The 23256-nt window shown below is 39.5% G+C and overlaps 1 protein-coding gene across 8 annotated transcripts; it reads right to left on the bottom strand.

Annotated features, from left to right (window-relative positions):
• Positions 1–392: 392 nt before the first annotated feature.
• LOC123767306 (uncharacterized) lies at positions 393–15123 on the bottom strand. 8 transcript variants are annotated; one of them, XR_011224568.1, is made up of 10 exons: positions 15066–15123; positions 8377–8631; positions 7836–7920; positions 7144–7200; positions 6711–6810; positions 6043–6108; positions 3007–3119; positions 2122–2221; positions 1116–1196; positions 393–553 (listed from the first exon to the last, which is right to left on the bottom strand). XR_011224568.1 is itself a non-coding variant. In XM_069312915.1 (8 exons), exons 2-5 carry the CDS (start codon positions 8478–8480, stop codon positions 2215–2217), a joined length of 309 nt encoding a protein of 102 aa, XP_069169016.1. In that variant the 5' UTR covers positions 8481–8631; positions 15066–15123; the 3' UTR covers positions 393–553; positions 1116–1196; positions 1438–1508; positions 2122–2214. The 8 variants fall into 8 exon arrangements, 2 of the variants coding, with proteins under 2 accessions (XP_069169016.1, XP_069169015.1); XR_011224566.1 differs by lacking the exon at positions 7144–7200 and adding an exon at positions 12096–12348 and having other exon boundaries at positions 15066–15116; XR_011224565.1 differs by lacking the exon at positions 7144–7200.
• Positions 15124–23256: the final 8133 nt, after the last annotated feature.

Genomic DNA, 23256 nt, shown 5'->3' on the forward strand with positions numbered 1-23256 from the left:
TAAAACCATATTGTATATATGTTTTAGTTTGACATTTAAGTCAACGTATATTTTTTTACAACACTTCCACTAATCTTTCAATGTTTAGATGTTGCTTAGCCTTAAATGTAGTCCATACAATTGTCAAGATTAATTTAAGTCAAGTGTAAAATTAAGATAATTTACTAATTTGCAATGTTAGTTTATCTAATCTGCATAATTTATCAGCTTAATCCAGTTTGGCATATTACATGCAGAAAACTCTGAAGTTAGTGATATCAATTAATTTCACTTTAGTAAGTTAGTTATAAATTTCAGAAGTTCTTTAGATGTTAGACTTTGCATCAGGAATAATCAGTAATTTCCAGCATGATAGAATCTTTGCTAATTTCAGGATAAAGTACAGTATAAAGTTTCATTGGAATATTTATTTAATAGTTTACAGTGTAACATTAATATTGACTATTGTCTATTTCAGGTTGTGGGAAGCTGCTCCTCCTAGATGCAATCCACTGAAGACTCCAAAAGATCAAAAGGCCAGGGAAAACTCCAGAGTACAAAGGACAACATCCACCTGTAAGAAAAATAAAGTATATCAAACAGAGACACTCATTTTATTAACACTAACGCATACAAATTAGTACCAAAACCCCTAAGTCCCAATCTTTTAAGATTGTCTCGGCAAGGCCTACCCCTTACTTGTAATTTGAGGCAGGACTTGTTGGCTGAATGAGTGCATCACATCTTTTGGTTTAGTGCCCTCAACATGATGTACATAGGCTTGTTGTGCAGCCTATGTACATCATGTTCCAGGCACTAAACCTCTGGATGTATCCACTCTTTCAGTGAACAAGCCCTGTAGTTATTAACAATGTTTGCACATTGTTAAGGGTCCCTACACCTATGCAATTCTAGTCCATCTATTGGATGGGTAGTAGAGCAGGGCTCTGAAAAAGCCAAGCCAGGGAAATCTGCAGGACTGCCTGGTCCCCTTCTATGAAATGGGGTAGGATCAGTACAAACTGCATCAATCCCTGCAGGTGGTAACAGTAGGACTTTGGTACACATCTATAAATGGACTAGATGAAAGAGTAAATCAATTAGTTGACATAGCTAAAACACTTAATTCCACATACCAACTTTCGTAGATTTGCAGAGTAGAACTACCACACTGAAGCCAGTCAATGCTTTGATGACATTGTAATCTTCCATACCACCTGAAACATTTAAACAAGATTTTACATATGCAGGTTCCTTTAATCTTACAATTAAGATTGTTAGAATTCTCACTTTAATGCTAATCAAGCAAAAACATTACTTAGTTTGACTAACCATAAGTACAAAAAAGTCAGTAATATCTCTCGGCAATTTATTTTATCTACATGTAAGCATCATTTCAGATTATCTTCAGCCATAATGAGTGATTGTTTAAGTTATAATGTTTACTACCACACTCGCCTAATTCAGAATGTCAAGCAATTAACACCTTCAAACTCAGGGCTGAAGTTCTCGACTTTCCCATCAATATTCTGGAAGACAGTTTATTTATTTGAAGCCTAAATAGATATTAAGTTGAAGTACAGTTACCATTCAATATTTAATTTGTGTACTATACCATCATTAAATGATTCTTTAATTTATGAACATAGCCTTTTAAGCTACAAACAGATTAAATCCATGATGTCAGTAGACCTCCCAGTTGGGATTCTTTTACCATGTTGTGGCACAGTCTTAAAGCACATCTGGGATCCTCCAACACAAGTTTGAACCCCTCATCACAGCCCTTGTGCAATTTATAAATGAATGACTTCTAACCAAATAATTAAGAACCATGCAACCAACTTTACACCAGAAGTTAAGCAAACAAATTAAGATTTAAATAAAACATTTTTCATAAAATCTTTAACTTGCAAATTTATGCCGTTTAACAGTTAGTGCCCAACTTTACATTACTTTAAAAGTCCCATTTATTCTATTCAAAGCACAAATCTTGCAAGAATTAACTTTAGGATATAGTACCCACTAGTCAAGGCCTTAAACTAGTTTCTATTTACCCCATTTCCAGGCCCCTTCACAATTTCATTAAATATTTAGGTAAAAATTATGTAAACACATTTTACCTATTAAACTAAATAAACTTACTTTTGCCCTCTAATTGAGGACTATGCTACTTTCTGTAGCATTTAACACTTCCAGCAATTGTTCTGCAACCATTCCTGAAGTTGTTGGAAGGACCTACAACCTGTCAATGGAACATTAAATATGGTTAATAAGGTTTTGCATATAATTTCATTTTGTTTAACTTTAAAATATTTGTCATTAAAGTTACACTAACAAATTATCTACTTCCCGCCATCATATCTAATTTATAAATTACAAGATAAAGCACTTTGAAGTCCACATTTAAGGTTTATATGCTACAAAATTTGTATTTCAAATTTATAGTTAACGATTTCCCTCCCCCCATATATCTTTGGTAACATGTATTTGAAACATGCCAAGCAAACAAGAGTTGTTGCTATTTATGTCAAAAAAAAACAATACGACAGATCTTTCATTCTTGTACAGCCACACGCATGCGTACCATTGAGGCCAATAACTTTATTCCATGTTACCTCAGAACACTAAAAATTTAACTAGGTACCAATTTTACACGGTTAAACAGACGATACAGTTCCTCGCCCAGGATTCATGCCAAATCACTCTTGCTTGCGGATCAAATGGGATTTAATTTTAAATAGATAAGCAAACTGTACAGAGATCTAAATGTATTTCCCATTTCTTGCCACTTGTAAAGAACTTAAACCTCATTTAGTAAACATTTATAAAACCAACCAAACCGGGAAGGCTATGTAGTACCATCGAGTGTGGAAGTTTAAGGCACGAGATTCAAGAACGTGTTTAAGGAAAAATTTAAGATTAGAACCACAGCTAACAATTGAGAACCCAGTTCGGTTGTGACCTGCACTGGCTCCACCAGAGTACCACAGAGGTGAAGAACCTGCTAGTCATAGGGAATGAGCTTACCCACAATATTGCAGATCTTCCAAATCTGCAGCAGAGGAGTATGACGTAATGGTGGAAACACTTCCAACTCTCGCGCCTCGCTGTCCGGGTGGTCCAGCAGGCCGCTGTACTTTCTGAAACAAAATATAAGAAATCAGCCATCTGCCAGCGTCACTCTTTTCCAGGCTGCACACTTACAGCCGACAACCCTAGCAATCCGCAGTCCAGGGAACGCACTTCCGTGTGCCCTGGGAGGTAGAGCAAGGAATAGAGGGTAGCATCGAAGACTAATGAAAACGAGGAGGGTGCAAGGAAGAGGTAGTAAGGAGAGGTCACAGCACGGAGGGTGAATAGGTTCCAATCAGCTTTGGCAAACTGCCACCTAGGGAAGGAGAGGGGAGGGTGAAAAGACAAGGGAAAACAAGGATGGTGAAATGGTCACTTATGGAGGTTATGAACCCTCCACGAGATCTCAGTACAGAGACGATCCGAGAAAGATCAAGACAGGAAAGCGAGAGTTACAGTCCACATGGGGTGGGCTCACCAGAATACAGGGAAGAGAACGAATGGTTCGATAAGGCCACCTCGGGTGTGTCAACATCACCCCAAAGGGTATGTCGACAGTTTAAATAACCCAACAGGAACACCAGCTCTCTTAAGGAGTCCAGGAGGTTCCTGACATCAGGAAGGGAAAGAGGGACATTTGGGGGGGGGGGGGAAATTTAACAGACTACATTTTACTCAAAAACATGGCTAGCAAAATAATGGAGAGGACATGGAAACAGGAGGAGGACAAAGGGATTATCAGTACGAATCAAGAGACCATTATAGTTATGGGCCCCAGCAAGATCAAAAGGAAAGGGGGGGGGGGAGGAGAAGGGGGAAGGGTAAGAAAGGAATAACCACGACAGTTATCACGACGAGCACCAAGCATCGGCTCCCAGAGACAGTGGTGAAACCTAAACAGAAGTTGGAGTTCATGGGAATTAGCATAAAACCCATGAACATTCCATTGAAGAATTGACATTATCAAAAAATAAAAGGACAGCAACAGAACAAAGAAACAAAGGTAAATAACACAGCATATTAAAAAAGCTAAAGATCAGAACAAGGTTTAGCGGGCCATGGGTTAACTTAGTAAGAACGGAGGGAAAAAAAGAGGACACCAGAGGCAGATTGACAGGGTTCAGGGAGGGGGGGGGGGGGCTGACAAGGCCAGGAGGATAGGGGGTAGAAACTCTAGGTCAGCAACCAAGAGGGAATTGGGCCAAAAGAAACTTCCACATTAGGGACAGGGGGGCTCCAACCAATAAAATGGGGAGTAAGCAATAGTTAGGGGGCGAGGAAGAAGGGAATGCCGTCTCTTTTCTTACCCGCAGGGGGAGGAGGATGGAGAGGAGCCAGGCTTACGTTTCTGACGGACACGTGTTCCAGTAACATCGTACTGGCCGACTGGGTAGGGTCCTAAGTGAAGAATGGGAGTGAACAACAACAAGATTGCTGGGAGGATGATGGACATCAGCCTGGACAGACAGGCGACGTGGAGGGCCAAGAGGTAGTGGGGAGGGACAGGAAGGATCGGGGAAAACGAAATGACTTGGCAGACAGGGTAGGAAAAGGAAGGGGGGGGGGGGGGAATCCAGAAGGAGATTCACGAGAGATACCTTCCGACCCAGGACGTAAAGGAACAGGGAAGGTGGTGGGCATGTTCGGGTCCAAGGCCTAGAAATGGTTGTGGGACAAAGGTGGGAAGGACGAGAGGTAGAACAACGTGCGAGCATAAGATACGCCAGTGAAGGGGTGGACACTGCAAACCGTGTCTTGCCTCTGGAAAAGTCAAATGATCCTGGTGTTTCAAGTTAAGGACTACTTCAAGCTTTGAGTCGATACACGTGCGAGAGAATGTAGGGTGGACCTCGCCGCAATTCAGGTAGCGAGCCCGGGGGATATGAGCAATCTGTCTTAGAGTGGCTATCGTCCCCACACATGGGGCAGAGAGAAACGAAGACTTGTGCATTTGAGGGCACCGTGCTCTAACTTGCCTCACTTATTACAATGAGTGAGAGGGGGGATGTACTCTTGAACAGGGCACCTGGCACCAGCAAGAATGATAGGTGGCTGAAGGGTCTTACTATCAAAAGGTGATACTATCAAAAGTGAGGTTTGTTTTTAAAAACCAATGTGTCGATATTACAAGATCATTGAATGTGAAATTATGAAAGATTGTCACCTTGCAGATGTGAAGTGAAACTAATCTGACAGTTGTGCGTTTACCCCCCTCCCCCCTCTACTGTACGTCACGACAACCAGAAAGGGAGATGGACCTCATTTAGTAGAAAACTTATCACTAATATCTACAGTATGGGCAATGATAATCTATACAATTGTGTTCTATTAACATTTTTTCAACTTTTAGCTTATGTACACCTACATTAAGTATCCTAATGTACATGAACTTTGGTAAAGACTTACTATAATGCCTTGTATACTTTAAGTTTGATGTTGGCGACTATATTACCAATAGGTAATATATAAATTGGATTTTAACTACCTTCAAATACAAACATTTGCTATAATAAAGTAATTATCAAATTGAAAACCAATATAATAACCACCCTTTCACCAAGTTATGATCATTATTCTAATTAACACAATGTTGTACAATATTATAACTACAATATTTTCCAAAACATTTATTCAACTTGCCGACTTTCAATGCAACAGGAATCTATCTTATCAATGTGGAGCGGTGATTATTCCTTCAATACCATGCACCACACTACAAACTTGCAACCAACGTTTCTAAGTTACGCTTGGCTTTAACAACTACAGCAAGTTGGGAAAAAAACTGCCTTGCATCACCTTGTTGCTCAAACAAGGTAAACTGCCCAGAACACCAATATATTTATAATCTAGTAACAAGTAAATTTGTAGTCAAGACAGATGGTGCCAAGAACCTTATTAAACATTACAAATCACAAAAAGCTAGTTTCAATAAAATTAGAGAAAACTAAAATACCACAATATCACTATTTACAATAAGTGACTTCAACTAACCCAGAGTTTTTAATAAAATTTAATTTCAATACATTGCAACAGCCATTTCAGATAATGCGTCTCCACCTGTCAAGAGAAAATATTAATACATTAGTATACTTTGTTACTATTAAGCTTACAAATTATGAACTTAGGTACTTTAATATTCATAAAGTGCTCTCAGTATAACAAGTCGCATTAGAAAGTTTATGAAACTTACTTTAACATTTGCACACCAAACCAATAAATACAAATTAAAATAATTACATAATAAATTTGACCATGCAAGGGAAAGTTTCAAGAATCTAGTAACATTGCACTGATCAATGTCACATTTACCACTAACCTCACCCCTTAGTCTGACATTTAACACTTGACGGCCATTATGGTGTGTGCAATGAACATTTTAACAACCATTTAATTTTTATTACGCAACATACTAGCTAAAAAATTACTGAACTACCAATAAGGACAAGTTATGAACCGCCTTAGCTACCTCATCCTTTGTTGGATTTTACCTAAATAAATTTATTTCAATGAACTTTTATTTTCCTCAGCCAATGGATCACCTAAGACTTGTGTACTTCATTGACAATAGAGTTTATTTACTACAGAGACTATTGAGCCTGTATATCGAGTAGAGATTAATCATTACAGTGGCCAGTTTTCCATAAGTAAAATAAGATTACCTCTTAAAATAACAGCAGCCTACAGCTTGGGGGTTATTTAAGAAGAGCAATTTGAACGTTTGTCTTTACTACTCCAACAGGTATGGCCACAATCAACTTTCTGGAAATATTCAAATTTTTAACAAAATTGTGGACCATAATTATTAAACTGCAGTACCACATTCATTGTGCATCAATGTTAATTGATAATTATACAATTTAGTATTTTAGTAGAATCAATTTTGTTTATGCCAAGATACTAGATTATAAACCTAATCATTGTCATGCCCTTTAAGACTGACAATACGTTAATGCTAAATTACAATAGGCACAACTTACAACCTCTAAAGTATTTTGACAAGGAAATATCTATGGGTTTGACAACTCTCCCAAGGGAGATACAAGCCTATGCTACACTTTAATTTCATTTTCTTTTAAATAAAAGTTATATTACCTAATTATTTGCAACTTCCCAAGACCGAAGCTGGAAGATTCACCTCATGCAGTCAATCTTAGGAAACAGGTGCAAAGACTCGCAATATAAAAAGTAGCATTGGCATAATTAATAAAACTACATTTCACAATAGTAAAGACTGACTGACTACACAAATCTCCCTGGAACTACCAAACTGATTAATTTTATCTAAATTTAATGGAACAATTGCCTACTTTTGTAAGTACACTTTGCTCTGGTTATTTTTTGGTATCTAAAGTAGGATTCAGTCACCATTTCCATTAAATATTTAAAGTGTTGGTTTCCCCAAAATTACACAGTATAAACAAGGCTATCATGCAAATTTACTTTGCAAATTAAGCTCCTAATATAGGAGCTCCAGCAACTCCTGATACATGGATTTTTTAAAGCTTTCCAAACCTACCACACTACTGGTAAGTAAAAGCACATTTAATAACTTACAATGGATAAAAACCAATAGTTAAAAAATAGTGAAAAGATCTTACAAATTACTAAACGTCGCAGAACCATATATTCTATTTTTTGGGCTGACTTAAGGATGTTAATTCGTGTTAAAGTGAAGGGTATGAAGCCCATACAAAAATGGTCATCAACACATGTAATTTGAAGACAAGCTAATTTAAAACTAAAGCTTAACAAGTGCAGCATAATATAAATGCTAAAAATATTACCTTGCCGTAGATCACGAGGAGGACTAAGTCACAATCACCAATCAAAATTGCACGAGTGGTAGCTTCAGTGAGAAAACCCAACACCCTGAAAATAAAAGTTTACACTTTAGAAAGCAGTTATACAACACTCATTCGCCCAACTAATCATACCAAGGCATGGACACTTTACCGATTTTATCTGCTTTAGAGGATATTTAATACCAGCCAATAAGTCATTCTTTATGAAACTGCTATTAATAAATACGGTACATTGCAAGTCAGACAGGATGGTACCAATTTCTTCACACTGAAAATCTATGTTTGCAAAACTGTCAAGAACAATGAGTGCAACATTAAAATGGTTTAAAGAGACTACAATGCAGAACAAAACTAGAGATGCTTTTCCCCCCCACCCACAGTTACAATCCAATGGAACAGTCCCACTAAAGCCACGAGTGCCAAGCTATGCTGCCGTTTAAGATAAAGCTTTACAAAATAAGGAAATGGAAAAGAAGGGGGTACCCGAGAAACTGCCAAGGGGAGGGGGTCAAATTATCTGTACCTTTTACAGTTTAGTGTAGACTTTTCCTCCCCACAGGATCTGGGTATTGTCCACTCCACCGTCGGCCAGAGTTGGTGCCGGCTGCTGTTTAGAATGGGTGCCATCTCATGCTATACATTACTTCAGGAAACTAGTGCCTAACTCTTCGCCATAGGGTACATCAGCTCAGGACCTCGCTAACATGTTGGGAGGCAGTCAAAGACTAGCCAGTCAACAACTTGGGCTGGAGCTGTAGCAGCTGAAACAATTTACCACCTGCAAATACAATTTAATTAAAGACTAACAAAAATGGCAAATTTTAGGAATATTGAGTAAATTTATGCAGGACCAAAGAAATGAAAATCACTCAAAACATTTAAACACAAAGTGGATCAGTTTTCAAATGGGCACCAGAAGGCAATTTAGTAACCTTTAGTAAATACAGAAAATATTTGTTAAAAATACTAATCTGTCATTGTCCTTTATTTGACCTGTCAGTTTTTAATGGACCTATCCTTTCCCTAGTCTTAGTTCGATATAACTGAAAAAACCTTTAGGATTTTACTTTACTTGCTCTGCTATGCGAACTTTAGTTTCTTTTTGCTTTCCTAATCTAACATTTCTAAGCAGTTTTATGAATTCCTGTTCTAAACCGACTTCCCCATGCTTAATCCTTTTGTACCAAGCTCTCTTTACCTATAAGGTTCTTTAAATTCTTTGTTATCCACTTTGGGTCATTAGTATTTGATCTATTCAATTTGTATGGTATACTACATTCCTGTGCTTTGTTTAGATTATTCTTAAACAAGTTATATATTAAATCCACATAGAAATCCCCTTTTACGTCACCTATTGCTGGGTTCATGTCTCTCCAAGACCGGCCCACACCCCATATCTTGAGAGGTTATCTTGAGATGATTTCGGGGCTTTTTTTTAGTATCCCTGCGGCCCGGTCCTCGACCAGGCCTCCACCCCCAGGAAGCAGCCCGTGACAGCTGACTAACACCCAGGTACCTATTTTACTGCTAGGTAACAGGGGCATAGGGTGAAAGAAACTCTGCCCATTGTTTCTCGCCGGCGCCTGGGATCGAACCCAGGACCACAGGATCACAAGTCCAGCGTGCTCTCCGCTCGGCCGACCGGCTCCCATCAGCAGGACGAATGCCACGCTCATTGATCTGATGCTTTCTTACTTTAAAAAAGTGATTCTGGAACCAGTCTTCAAAAATAATCTGTGTGAACCAGGCATTTTTGGTGTTTTAGTAAACGACAGGTAATCTGTTCATGCAGTTTTTCAATGCTCTGGGGTTGGCAGATTTCCCAACAATTGCGCACTTTGTTCGGTGACTGCCATCTGCATTACCGCACAATAATGCTGAAATTCTTTCCTTGCTTACCTTGCGACCAGGAATACTCTCCTCAAGCCTAGAGGCCAAAGTGTTTCTTTGAAGGCATTTCCAGTTAAAGCCTGTTTCATCTGCATTATACACTTGAAACCAGCTTAGATTATTAGATACCATGTGCTGAGAAAGTTTATATTTAAATGCATTAACACTTCCTACATCTGCACTTAAGGCTTCGCCACAAATTTTCTTGTTAATGATGCCATGCCTCTCTTTAAAAATCAACATACCCATCCAGTGCTAGCCTTGAAATTGTCAATGTTTAACTTTTCAGCAAGTCTTTCAGCTGCATTTTTAATAGAATAAACTGAAACAGCAATTCCTTTCGCACGATGCTGTGTAAACCATTTGAATTTGAGTCCAAATCCGTATATTTAGCAGGCTTCAATGTTTTCCTGTTGCCTATTGCATGAGTTTGACTGAGCAACGAATTTCCTAATATTATCCTTCTGCTTTTTTATATCACAAACTGTAGCTTTACCGATGTTGAATTCTTGGGCGAGACGGGTGACTGAGTATCCACGCTCTGCTTTCTCTAAATCAATTTTCTGATCAATTGACAAATATTTTCTCTTTCGTTTTAAATCTTGAACACCACGAATGCTGCTCTGAGACATCTTGACAGTATAAGAGTTCAAACGATAAAAATTGTTCAAAATTATCCTTCACGCGCGAGCAACACGTTTTCACACTGGGAGGAGGGGAGACAAATGGTGCCAGTCACATGTGGTGCCTGCCTCTACAGCCTTTACTGACACCACTACTGTACCTGTACAGTATTACTCCAGCCTCCCTTGACAACTTATACCACTGACAACACCTGCCCCCTAACAAAAAACCCCTAACTACTGACACCATTTGCCTCCTGACAACAACTCTCTCACCAATGCCCTCCTGACACCATTTTATCACCATTTCAGCTGGTTGTCAGCTGCGTGGCTGACAACCTACCTCCCATGAGAATACATACCCATACCCAAGACTTCCAAATATATTTGACCCAGAAAATTTCTTAGGCTATTAAAATCAGCTTTTCGAAAATCTGGCACTAACAATTTTCTCCTACAGGTCTATTCCATTCTATGCTAAATCTGACTTTTCTGATCACTGTTCCCTAGCTCACTCCCTATTTCGATGTCATTAATTTGTTTCCCCGTTAGTTAACACTAAATCTAAAATATTTTCCCGCGTTGGTTCCTTAATGTGTTGCGTAAGAAAACAATCTTACATTAATTCTAGAAAATCTTCTGCTTCACTATTCCGTTTTGTTCAACCAGTTTATTCCACTAAAGTTAAAGTCACCCATGACAAATACTATTAGATCTAGATGCTCTAGATATTTCATCCCATAGATGCTTTGCTTCCATTCTGTCTAAATTTGGTGGCCAATATATAACTCCTATTATAATATTTGCTTTCTTTTAATTCTATCCAAATAGTTTGTGGGTGGCTCAGTTTTTTTATTCCCTCGTTGAGACTACATTTCAAATTGTCCCCAACATACATGGCTACTCCCCCTCGTCTAATATATATGATAGTTTAAATCTATTTATTTTATGTTCAGCTAATAGTCCTCTATTTTCTACATTCATCCATGTTTCGGCATGTGCAATAATCTTTTTTTCTGTGCAGACAAGAGCATTTAATTCGTCAATTTTATTTCTTAGGGTATATTGCACCAACAGTAGAAGTCTAAGTGAATTGTTATTTTGAGGCCCTTTTCTTTCCCTGATCATTTTGCCAATTCTTTTCTCCCACGAACACATACTTTAATTACCTCCTTCCTCCAAATCAATTCCCATAACACTACTAACAGTTTAAACCCAAACAAACACCTCTAACCACTGGTTCCAACGAGTTTGCAATAGCAACAACCCCAGCCCTCAATAGATGCACCCCATCACGAGCATACATTTCATTTCTTCCATAGAAGTGTTTCCAGTTGTCTATGAAAGATATTGCATTTGATTTGCAATATCTTTCCAGCCGGCAAGTGACACCAAGTGGCCTAAACATCCATTCATTACCCACTCCCTTTCTTGGAAAAAAGGGACACATGATCAGGATTCTTCCGTTGCTCCTAACTAATTCAACGGCTGTCCTGAATCTATTAGTTCCTCACTCCTAACTCGTCCAACATCATTACCCCCCTGCACTAATACAAATAATGGGTTTGTTCCCATTTCCCGTCATAATATCATTCATGTTTCCAACAATATCACCAATTCCAGCTCCCGGATAGCAAACCCTTAATCTGTTCCCCCTATCTCTGGCACAAAACGTTCTGTCTAAATACCTCACCTGGGAATCTCCCACAACCAAAATTCGCGTTGGTACCTCTAACTTTCTGAACAGCCTGAGGGGTCTGCGCTTCGCCGCTCCTCGCCGATTTCCGTTTCGAGTGAACTGCAGGCTCACCACAACACTTGTCGTCCAACACGGCAAATGAATTTGCTGTCATTAGGGCGTCTGTAGGCAGCCTTGTCAAGGTCTTCAAGACCCCTGTCCTTAACGACTATCCACGACGAGGTCTTGTTAATATTGGTCTCCTCCGTTTCTTCCCGATGTTTCAGCCATTTCAGCTGTCGTTCTATAAGTAAGGAGTCCTGTAAACTCTATTACCAAGATTAAAGCTTTGGTATAGTGATGCAACACCTATTTAACTTCAGTCAACAGTATACATTGTTATCAACTTTGGCTTTCACTATTGAAATATTTTAATTAACTTTCTAGTTAACAGCCATATTAGCTTCCGATTAAAACTAGGCCTAAGCAGGTTAGAAGATAAGAATGAAGGCAACTCTAGAAGGGCTGTTGGCCCATACAATGCAGCTCTTTATATCCACCCACTTATACTGAACAATTTACATACGCTTGAAACTATCTAGGGATCACAAATCACAACGTGATGCATTAGATGAACAAATCCACAAGGGCCGTGACGAGGATTCTAACCTGCGTCCGAGAGCATCCCAGACGCTGCCTTAATCGATTGATCAACGACATGGTAAAAGATTTTACCATGTGCTCAGTCTATTAAAGCAGAGTGATGCTCTTTGACGCAGGTTACAATCCTCATCATGGCCCTTGTGGATTTACCTAGGGATCCCACTTCCACATTGTTACACGTTAATTTGTTCAACCAAAACCCTTTTGTCGAACTAGTATTTACCCAGGTCTTTCCTAAAGCTAAACTATCCAATTCATACCCTTTGTTTCGGGGTCGTCTTGTGCATACTCTTAATACCCCATTAATATTCCCTTATGTCCATTTGTCCACGTTTACACCTATCATGTCACTAATTTTGCCTTTTTAGAGGCATGTATTTATGCCTTTTCAATCTTTTCATACAACACTTTTCCAATTTGTGGGGTTAACTTATCCTACGTTGAATGCATTATTTTATAGCCGTTCTATAGCATGCCAACTAGAACTGCATCACCTAAATGGGGCTTTAACAAGAGCAAGATACCTGGAGAATACCAGGTATTTTATTACTAGTGCTTTGACAAATCACTGTCCCATTTGCCCCAATTATGAACATTTATGCATTTTTTATCAAACTCTGGTCCCTCTTGTAATCCACACCATCTAGCTCTTATCTGTACTATCATTTCCTAGCCTCAAAACCTTGTATTTGTCAGCATTAGACTGCATCTGGCAATTATACCATTTCAAACCCATCCTCTAAGTGATAGAAAGTATTTCTTTCCCGATTTTTTTAATTTTGCAATTCTGCAATTATTCCTTCTCCAACATCAACCGAGGTCCCAGAATAGCCTTGAGGCACCAACAATATTTCCTTTAACACCATTTATACTAACCACTTTGGTATAGCAATGCTCTAAACTTCATACAGCACCCAATATTTTGAGCCTATCTTTTTTCCATTTGGCACTATCAAAAATTTTTTTGCTAAAGTCATGGTACACATCACAAACCTTATCACTATTTCATCAACTATGCAAGTGTTACATCATTAACAGCTAATAGTAGAACTATGCAATTTATGTATGATTTTTCCAAGAGGAATACAAATATTTGTAGTTAAGATTAAAGTAATTTCCCACAATACATTAAGCTAATTGGCCGTTAATTTGACAAGGAAATTAAACCTTGCCTTGATGTGCTTCCGGGGCTTAGCGTCCCCGCGGCCCGGTCGTCTACCAGGCCTGGTTGCTGGACTGATCAACCAGGCTGTTCGACTTGGCTGCTCGCAGCCTGACTTATGAGTCACAGCCTGGTTGATCAGGTAACCTTTGAATAATTTATAAAAAAAAATTGTTTAAAATTTTAGTTTTCCTTTGAAACTGGTACCACATTAGTACCTTCACACGTCTAGTACTGCCTGACTAATAGGTAAAACCTCTCAAAGCTGCCCTTTTTTTAAGCACCCTGGCAAAAACTATCAGACTAGAGTTACCGTTTGTTTGAATAAACCACCATCCTCCCTGGTAACTGCTGAATTAGCCAACCTGTACTCCCAAAGTCTTGTTCGGCTGATAATGTTTAGTAAATACAGAATAAAAACCTCGTCATCTCCGTTATCACTTCTGACAGTTTTAGATAGACCTCAAACTTTCCCTAATCTATTCGATACATGACCTTTTGTGTTTGTCCTTAACTGAGAAGTACACTTAAAAACTCCAGCCGCACGTTAGGCGTAATTAAAGGGCCGGCCTCTGCTGAAGAGGCTTTTTAAAAGCTCAAAACAATCAGATTAAGCGTCTAACGTGGTTGCTTGGACATGTTCCCACATAGGTATAAGCCTATGAAACCGCCGAAACCGTACTGTTTAAACCGCTTTCAAAAGTGCGGGAATTGACAAGACCATGATTTCATGGCCTTTTCAAGGTCACTAGGGGTTCCGGCACATGAGGGGCGAGTTTATTTGGCAGCGTCACTCATCTTTCGAGTGGACACCGCCATAGCAGCATGTACAACACTCGCCAAGAGGAAGAAAACCCGCTGGGTTGTTCATCCTGTCACTTGTACCCAGACACAGCTGGAACTTTCCTTAACCGTCAAGTTAACAGCTCTTCAAACTTAAGATTAACATCCGTCAACCCTAAAAAAAGCTTAAGTTATTCCGCAAGATAACGATCTGGTCAATATGTTTCAAACCGTATGTAACTTACACAGGTAATTTACTTTTATCTACACAATTTCCCTCCCCCCCCCCCTTTATATTACTAGCGATACCCATTAAATAAATCTCAAAACCTAACTAAACAGCCTAAAATTAGTTATTAGCACAAATGAATTACAAAGACGCGCTTTAAAAAGCTACAAGACTCGCTACTTACCCGCTAGTCTACCACACTGGCCTACACATCCTCTTCCAACACAATTCAAACAGTTACTACCGATCTTGGCCCGCAACAAGCTTCACATCACTTACTTTGTCCAGAAACATATATAGACTAGCAACTGACCATAACACTCATGTATTGGATATAGAATAACGCGGGGTTAATGTGTAGTGCTGCTGTCAAAATATAGATGGCGCACACCCTAATGATCATGCCAATGGACTCACCTAGTTGTGCTTACGGGGCTGAGCTTCGACTATTTCTGCCCGAAACGCTTTGCGTAATAGTGGCTTTAGGCTTTGTATATACTAGCTCTACCAATAAATCCATCAATGTTTGTATCTCACCTTGTATGTATGTACTTTATCTGAATAAACATTTTGATTCTGATTTTGATTTTTGATTTTGATATTTGGTCCCGCCCCGCAGCTGTCAGTCAATTTGTGTACTAGCTCCTGAACCTGTATCATGAACCTGAACCTTATATTCTTATATAACATCATTATGTTATATAAGAACATAAGAATTAAGGTAACCGCAGAAGGCCTATACGAGGCTGTTCCTATTTACCGTGATGAGTTTTTCCAGCTGGATTTTAATATTTAACAGTTTTGGCATGTACAGCTTCGGCACGTTTCCTATCACCTAATACATAAGAACATATGACTAAAGATAACTGCAGAAAGCCTATTGGCCCATACGAGGCATCTCCTATTTATAACCACGCAATATCCCACCCACATACATGTCAAATTCAAAATTCAAATTTTTATTCGGGAAAAGTACATACATAGATGATGTGTTACAAACATAATGTTGCATTTATAGAGCTAGTACATACAATACCTAAAGCCACTAATACGCATAGCGTATTGTTCAGCCCACGCTTTAAACAATTAACGGACCCCACCTCCACTTTACGCGGTAAATGGTTCCACAAATCAACAATCCTGTTACCGAACCAGTAAACACCTCTATCATGTCACCCCTAACTCTTCGCCTTTCCAGTTAATGCAATTTAAGCTTTGTCAATCTTTCTTCGTATGAGAGGTTTCTAATTTGCGGGACTAACTTTGTCATCCTATGCTGGACGTGTTCTAGTGAATTTGTATCCATTCTGTAGTACGGCGACCAAAACTGAACTGCATAATCTAAATGGGGCCTAAACGATTCAGGAAGCTCTGTGTATTTCTTTGTAAGTGGGTTTGCTACGAAGGTTCCTAAGTGCGCCCTAAGAAGATGCTTAGGTGCGATTCAATAAGGTCCACTTAGGAAGAAATTTTATATTTCGAAGTTTTTTTTTTTTTTTTTTTTATTTTTACATGCAGAGCATGCAAATTAAATACAATAAAAATACAGAATACATAAAGGAAAACAATAGACCACCGGCCAGAAGGGCCGACAGCCGAGCACAACAAAACAGCATAGCACAACAAAACACATACACAAGAAAAACATGAAAAATACAGCATACATCAAAACATAAAACAGAATACAATGGCAATCCAGCAATCACAGTACAAAACAACACCTCCAAAAAACAAAACATACAACAAGAGGCAACAGGTAAAGCAACAGAAAATCAATACATTAGCGCCCCGTAACAAAAGGCGAGGCCAATTACAATAAAAAAAGCAGGCAAAAACACGTCACTAAACACCGGCCTGAAGGGCCAACATCAAAAACACAAGAAAACAAAAGAAAAATAAAACACACAGCAAGCACACAGACTACGAAAAGATCTCATACTTGTCCGGCCACTCTTCCGCCGGGAAGCGAATACAGTATGCTTCCCAAAGTAACATAATGTCCTCCGAAACATGGTCACTATTGAGCGTACGAGGATCGGGCATTAACTCTGGCACACCCACAATAAAACACTTAGCCCGACGAATCCAGATGGTAGAAGGGCACCACGGAGCAGGACGCACACGGTCAACAATTTCAAAATGCAACGGATGGTCAGCATCCATCGCCACTCCGGAGGCCAAGATGAGAGGGAGAGGCTCCTTCCCAAGAGGCCGGGCAATGGGCAGCACACTGGGAGCCTCCTCAGCTGCCTCACAGGGCTCCTCGGCAACCACTGAACGTTGCACCTGCCGGGACCCCCCCACGCTTGGCATCCTTTTTCAGCACCAGCTTGATGCCTCGGCTCGCACCAGGATCCACACCATCCACGCCCGTAGGAGCAACCACCTCCCACTGCGGAGAACCTTCTGCAGGAGAAAGAACAGGAGGTAAATTAGACGCACAATCATCGTCAACAGCCGACACATGGACATCAGCCACCACCAGCGTCGTAGAGCACGAGGCACCTGGAACCGCCACACCATCTCCCGAAGCTCCACCCGCGTCGTAGTCCTCCATATCAGCCCAAGCAGTAGAAGAGCGCCTAGAACGCTTGGGCACTGGCCGCACATCCTCACAGCCGGAGGCGGACCCAGAACCACGGCCCTCACGAACCGGGCGAACCAACGCCCGTCGCAGTACTTCAGCAGCCTCAACCACATGGGGAACCGGGCCGCACACAACAGGATGCTCCGCAGCACCACCAACACCCAACACAGCCGGAACACCTGGCGAGGGCGCAGGACCAGGCGCAGCAGCAGGAGTCGAGGAAGACGCAGACGCACTCGGCTGAGGGGCAACAAGCACCGGGGGCATGTCGGGTGACGCAGGAGGGGCCGTATCAGCAGCGACTGGGACCTGCTCCACTTCATCTCCGGAATCCACGCCCTGAGGGAGCGGCGGGAAATCCTCCTCCCGGAATAAGTTAACGGGCGCAGCAGGTGTCTCAGAGCACCCGGCAGCCTGATGCCCCAACTGGCCACACCGGAAACAAGTACGGGGCTGCCGGGCATAGTACACCCGAACGTAGTAGCCCAGCAGCCGGACAGAAGATGGGATATCCGACCGCAGGCGCATACCTAATGTACGGACATTCGTCTGCTTCCCAGCATACTTCCCCGAGGACAGCTTGTTCACCCGCACACTGATGACTGCACCATACCTCCCGAAGAAGCGCCGGAGAAGGTTTTCAGGGAACTCCAGGGGCGCACCGTGCACACTGACATATGTCAGGGCACCACTTCGGTCCGAGATCGTCACGGAGCCGGCGCCATCCGGCAACTGCAATGAACGCCCCTCGTTCCGCCGGAGGAAGTCCCGATACTCCTCCTCCCCCACGAACTTGACAATCACCCGGTGGGCCGTAACAAGCTCAACGCCATACACAGCTTCCACTGGGACACGAAGCATGTCACACATAACTAACTCAACGGCCGGATAACCAGCCTTACACGTGAATTCCAGTCCCACGGAATTTACCCTCAACACAGGAGGAATAGCCAGGCCCCCCTTGGCAAAACGGCCACGTCAGCACGCAGCCAGGCAGGCAACAACACTCTTATATTTCGAAGTAAAACAATGTTTTTTCAACTTCTACAGCCAGCACCGACATTGTAGTAAACAAATATGTTACATTTGTTGTTTACCTACGTAATTCTAAGAGTTTACCTACGTAATTCTAAGAACCCAAGGGCCACTAACTATCTAGTGGCCTCGAAGAGGACAGAAAGCCGGCGGCTTGTTAAAGGGCCCGCCAATTGTCTTAATGATATTTTTTAGCTGGAATTTGGCATTTACGGCTTCAGCGGGTAGGCGGTTCCATGGGTTTATAGCCCTCTTGGTGGAAAAAAAACATCTGTTTTCAGTCCTACTTGAGAGAACATACTCTCCAACACTATATCTGTGATTGTCCTGTTATCAGTGACTTCATACCAAATGGTATGAGGTATTTTGAGCTCTGTAATTACTTCATACACTCAGGAATATTGGAAGATATTCTTGTGCTGCACCCAGATTTTGCCAGTGGAGGCTAATAGATCAGCATTAAGTATTTTGTTCTCTCCTAATTCCATGTATTACTGGCCATCCTGTGAGGTGAGGATGTTGGATGAGCTTGTAGCCGGTTTTTGATCTACACTGTGTGGTCCTTCATACAGAATAGATAAGCAGCACATTGCTGTGTATACCTAAACATGTTTAAAAATACATTGTTTGAGAGGAGTCTTGTAGAAACTGGTAAGAGTAATTATAATATAATGTTTCCATGATTCAGTGCTTACCTCTTGTGAAAATTGCTTAGAGTTGTTTAGTCAGAGTTGATTTGTTTTTTGTATTGAGGCTGGTATTTTCTAAATTGATTCCATGTACAGTATGTCTAACCATCCTGCGAGATGGGAGTATTAGATAAACTTATAGCTAGTTTTTTATCTTCACTGTGTAATATTCCATATAGAATAGGGTAGTAGTACATTGCTGTGTATACCTAATCTTCTTAATAAAAAAAATCAGTAATAAAGATTTTAAATTATAGTTTGTATTATTACAAATTCAGTACTGTATTATCCTTATTAAATCATGTTGACCATGGATCATTAAGATCTCATGTTAATATGTAATAGTCACATTTTTTTTGAACTGCTAATCCATGCTAATCATTCATTAAATTGTGCATTATGTCTCAATTTTTCACTTCCTTGGATATACTGTACAGTACAAAAAGATAGGATAAAAATAAACCAGTAATATTTCTTTCATTATATTTTTCATTTAAATAACTGCATCAATATTTTTACAGCTGACAGGATTTTTTACCATACAGGTGCGTTATTTGTTAAAAAAAAAATTGGTTTATTGTTACACACAATGGTGCTACATAGCCTTCCCAGCTTGGTGCCTTCTTTTAATACTTACTGATTAAAAAATAAATAATAAATACATTTTATTCAGGAAAAGTACATACAGTTGATTTACAAACATAATGTTGGATTTATAGACAGAGCTAGTACATACAATACCTAAAGCCACTAATACTCATAGCATTTCGGGCAAGGTGTGGGGGAAAAAAACACAGACTAAAACTTAATAGTAATCGGGATTAGGTATAAATTGTGTTGAAAGAAGGAATAAAAAATACAAAAAGGGGGGCTAACATAGCATAAATCAGCAATTACACATGTTGGTGAACAGCGTTGTTTAAAAAATAGCAAGACATGGGTTGACATTTAGGAGGTAAGTTAGGTTACATGGAGTTAATTAGGCAGTACTTGGTTTAACTCTTAAACTGATTGAGAGAGCCTTTGACATGATTCGGGAGGTCATTCCACATTGTGGGTCCCTTGATTTGTAGAGCACTTCTAATTTGGTTACACACAGCCAGATTGAGTAACAGGAAGAGGTCTTGGACACAAATTTGTTCCATGCTAAATGTAGAGGAATCAGCTGAGTATTCCTCAAATAAAATAAGTTGCCTCAGCTTATAAAGAAAATAAAATAAGCATTTCTCAAATAAGTAGCTGCCTCATCTCACTGCCTTACTGCTACATAGCCTTCCCGGCATGGTGCCTTCTTTTGATAATTACTTGTTCCACACCCAAATTGTATAACAGGAAGAGGTCTTGGACCTCTACTTCCCTCTCTCTCTTTTAATAATCTATATAGTCATAATTATAACTTTAAGTATTCAATGAATAAAGTTTGTGACATTTTTACCCTTCTCCTTACCTAACATCATTTGTGCAGCATATTTTTATTTTATGTCTCACCCAGATTTAATTTCAAAATAAAACCAAACTAAATAAATTAGAAATGGGTATGTATAGCTAAGGTACACCCTAACTACTAGGTGAACAGGGGCATTTGGTGATAGTAAATGATCCCATCAGGCAGGGCTCATCACCTCTCATATTTCATGTTCACCAGTGTTTATTTACTTAATAACTACGGGTATAATATGTTGCTATTATAAAATTAATTCTATTATCATCAAACACATATTTACTTGAAGTTTCAAGCAGAGAATGCATATATAACTAACACGAAGGACTCTTCTTCACTAGATTCACCAGCTATAATATTTTGGTCATGTTTCAATATCATAAATCGATCCCAGTGTTATGTAGTAGAGAAAAAATGACTTATATCCAGTTTACGTAAAGCTACGAGTGGTCGAAACCACACTTAAATCCCGGAATGAACTTACAAAGGTTTTTCCACTTAGGGTAGCTAGTTGAATACGGACGTAGCCGCCACGAAGGCGTTAAGAGGGAAAACGTTTTTATCTAAGAGGAAAAACCTTCGTAAGTACCTTCCTGAATCCGGCCCCAGACTCTTAGAGATATACTGTTCGTCTCTTGGTACACATTTGAGTATAACGAATGACCACAGAAGCCCAAAAACTTAGTATTTATCATATATAAATAGTCTGTGAACATTTACATAAAGAATTTATTTCCCATTTCAGTCAATTACTGGTAATGAGTTTATTTTTATCGTGATTACAAAGCCAGGTTACTGATAAACATCACAGTCCACTATGTACATAGAGGTTCACATCCTTCACCCTAATATGTCCATACCGTAGACCAATACGTTGGACCCCTAACTGGTCCACATAAGAAACCTTAACAGATATAACATGTTTGTATCTGTTTATATCTGTCAATCAGTATCAGTATTGTCATTCAGTATCTGTCAATACTTCCTCTATAATACACACCTATGAGTTTGACTACTGCAACGCATCCTCCGAATTGACAGTACCGTTTATAATATTAAGTGTAATAAGTACATTTTCAGACTACTAAGAATAGTACAAAATTACACTTAATTGTGCCCTATACATCTACCTCACCATATTTTCTCCTTGTTAAGACACTCAGAATTTAAAAAATGAAGTTTTCATGTTTAATTCTATATACACAAGTTTTAAATAGAAAGAATTTCTTTTTCACTTTTATTAAACAATAGATATTATGCAAAATTCGAAAATATCCGGAGTTACTTTACAATTTATTGAAAGATTTTAGTTTTGTTTTATTAGTTTTCTAAAACTGTAATATCATAATAGCTATAGGTTAAGTACTAATTGTATTTAAGAAGCAATAAATTGCTTGTACTCATACACTAAGAAGGTTAGGTTAGGTCGTGGTTTTCTATTCAGCTTTTTGGGTAAACCCTAATATTCACAATATTTTGGTGCGATTCTGGCGATTAAATTTATTTTATTTATGCATATACAAGAATGTACATAAGGAATGTGAGGATACAATTATGGTAATTACAGTCTTGTAAAGCCACTAGCTTTATGTATTTATGTACTAAGCATCTGAGAGATACTCAAATGGGGTAACTCGGATCATATATGTCGATGATATTTTGTTTCAGGGCAAAGATATTTGAAAGGTTCAAACAGTGTTGGACAGTTTCGGAAACCTGTGTCCCCATATGGAACTGGTGGTTAATGAAGACAAAACTAAGTTTGAATGTAGAAGTCGGAGGCCCACTATACTGAAAATAAATGGTAAAAATATATAGAGTTAATATATATAAATATTTAGACATATATGTTGGATATACCCTTGAAGCTGAGATGAGCAGACTGTTGAGTCAATGTCGGAAGAGATTACAAAGTCTGAAGGCCTTGGCATGCTGTGGAAAGGGAGTGGGAGTCCCTGTGCTACCAATGGTATACTTGAGTACTGTAAGATCTCTTATTGATTATGCTGCACCTGTCATTTCTTGTTTTGGTAAAGGCAGGATGAGCAAGTTGGAGAAGGTACAAAATGAAGCCATGAGAATTTTCTTAAGATGCCCAAGAAATGCTATGATTCAGATAATGAGGATGGAGTTAAATCTGCAGAGTATTGGGGATAGAATTGTAGAGATTAATGTAACCTCTGCCATTAGATTAATGAGAGGTGAGGGAGCTAATGAATTAATCCTCTCGGTTCAAAAGGTGAGAAGTAGTGAACAGTGTATGATGAAGAAGAGAGTATATATGAATACCTTATGTTCTAATGTTATAAAGTATGATGTTATTACAGAGTGTATTGCTGTGCCCAAGAGACAATTCACACCACCATGGGAGGATTGTAATGTGGATGTAGTAATTACTCCTTTGCAAAAGAAATAATGTATGAAATAGGAGAGCTGAGGGCAACGTATGATTGTATAATTAGAAAATTGCCTACAGAAAACACTCTACATGTATATTGTGATGGGTCAGTAGCTAGGGATGGGAAGGCAGGATGTGGAGTCTTGATCAGGGAGTGCACTGACATCGGCACTGTAGATACTGTTATTGGACGCCGCTTAACTGACAATGTCTCTTCAACCCAGG

This window comes from Procambarus clarkii, chromosome 74 (assembly GCF_040958095.1).
Source record: "Procambarus clarkii isolate CNS0578487 chromosome 74, FALCON_Pclarkii_2.0, whole genome shotgun sequence".
Taxonomy (NCBI): Eukaryota; Metazoa; Arthropoda; class Malacostraca; order Decapoda; family Cambaridae; genus Procambarus; species Procambarus clarkii.

Excerpts from the sequence above, each read along its gene's own strand:
- LOC123767306 (XM_069312914.1), bottom strand. The coding sequence starts at position 8,480 with ATGGCACCCATTCTAAACAGCAGCCGGCACCAACTCTGGCCGACGGTG. Across the intron at positions 7,921-8,376 it reads TCTACACTAAACTGTAAAAG|GGTGTTGGGTTTTCTCACTG; the intron begins GTACAGATAATT and ends TTTTATTTTCAG. Across the intron at positions 3,120-7,835 it reads TCCTCGTGATCTACGGCAAG|AAAGTACAGCGGCCTGCTGG; the intron begins GTAATATTTTTA and ends ATTTTGTTTCAG.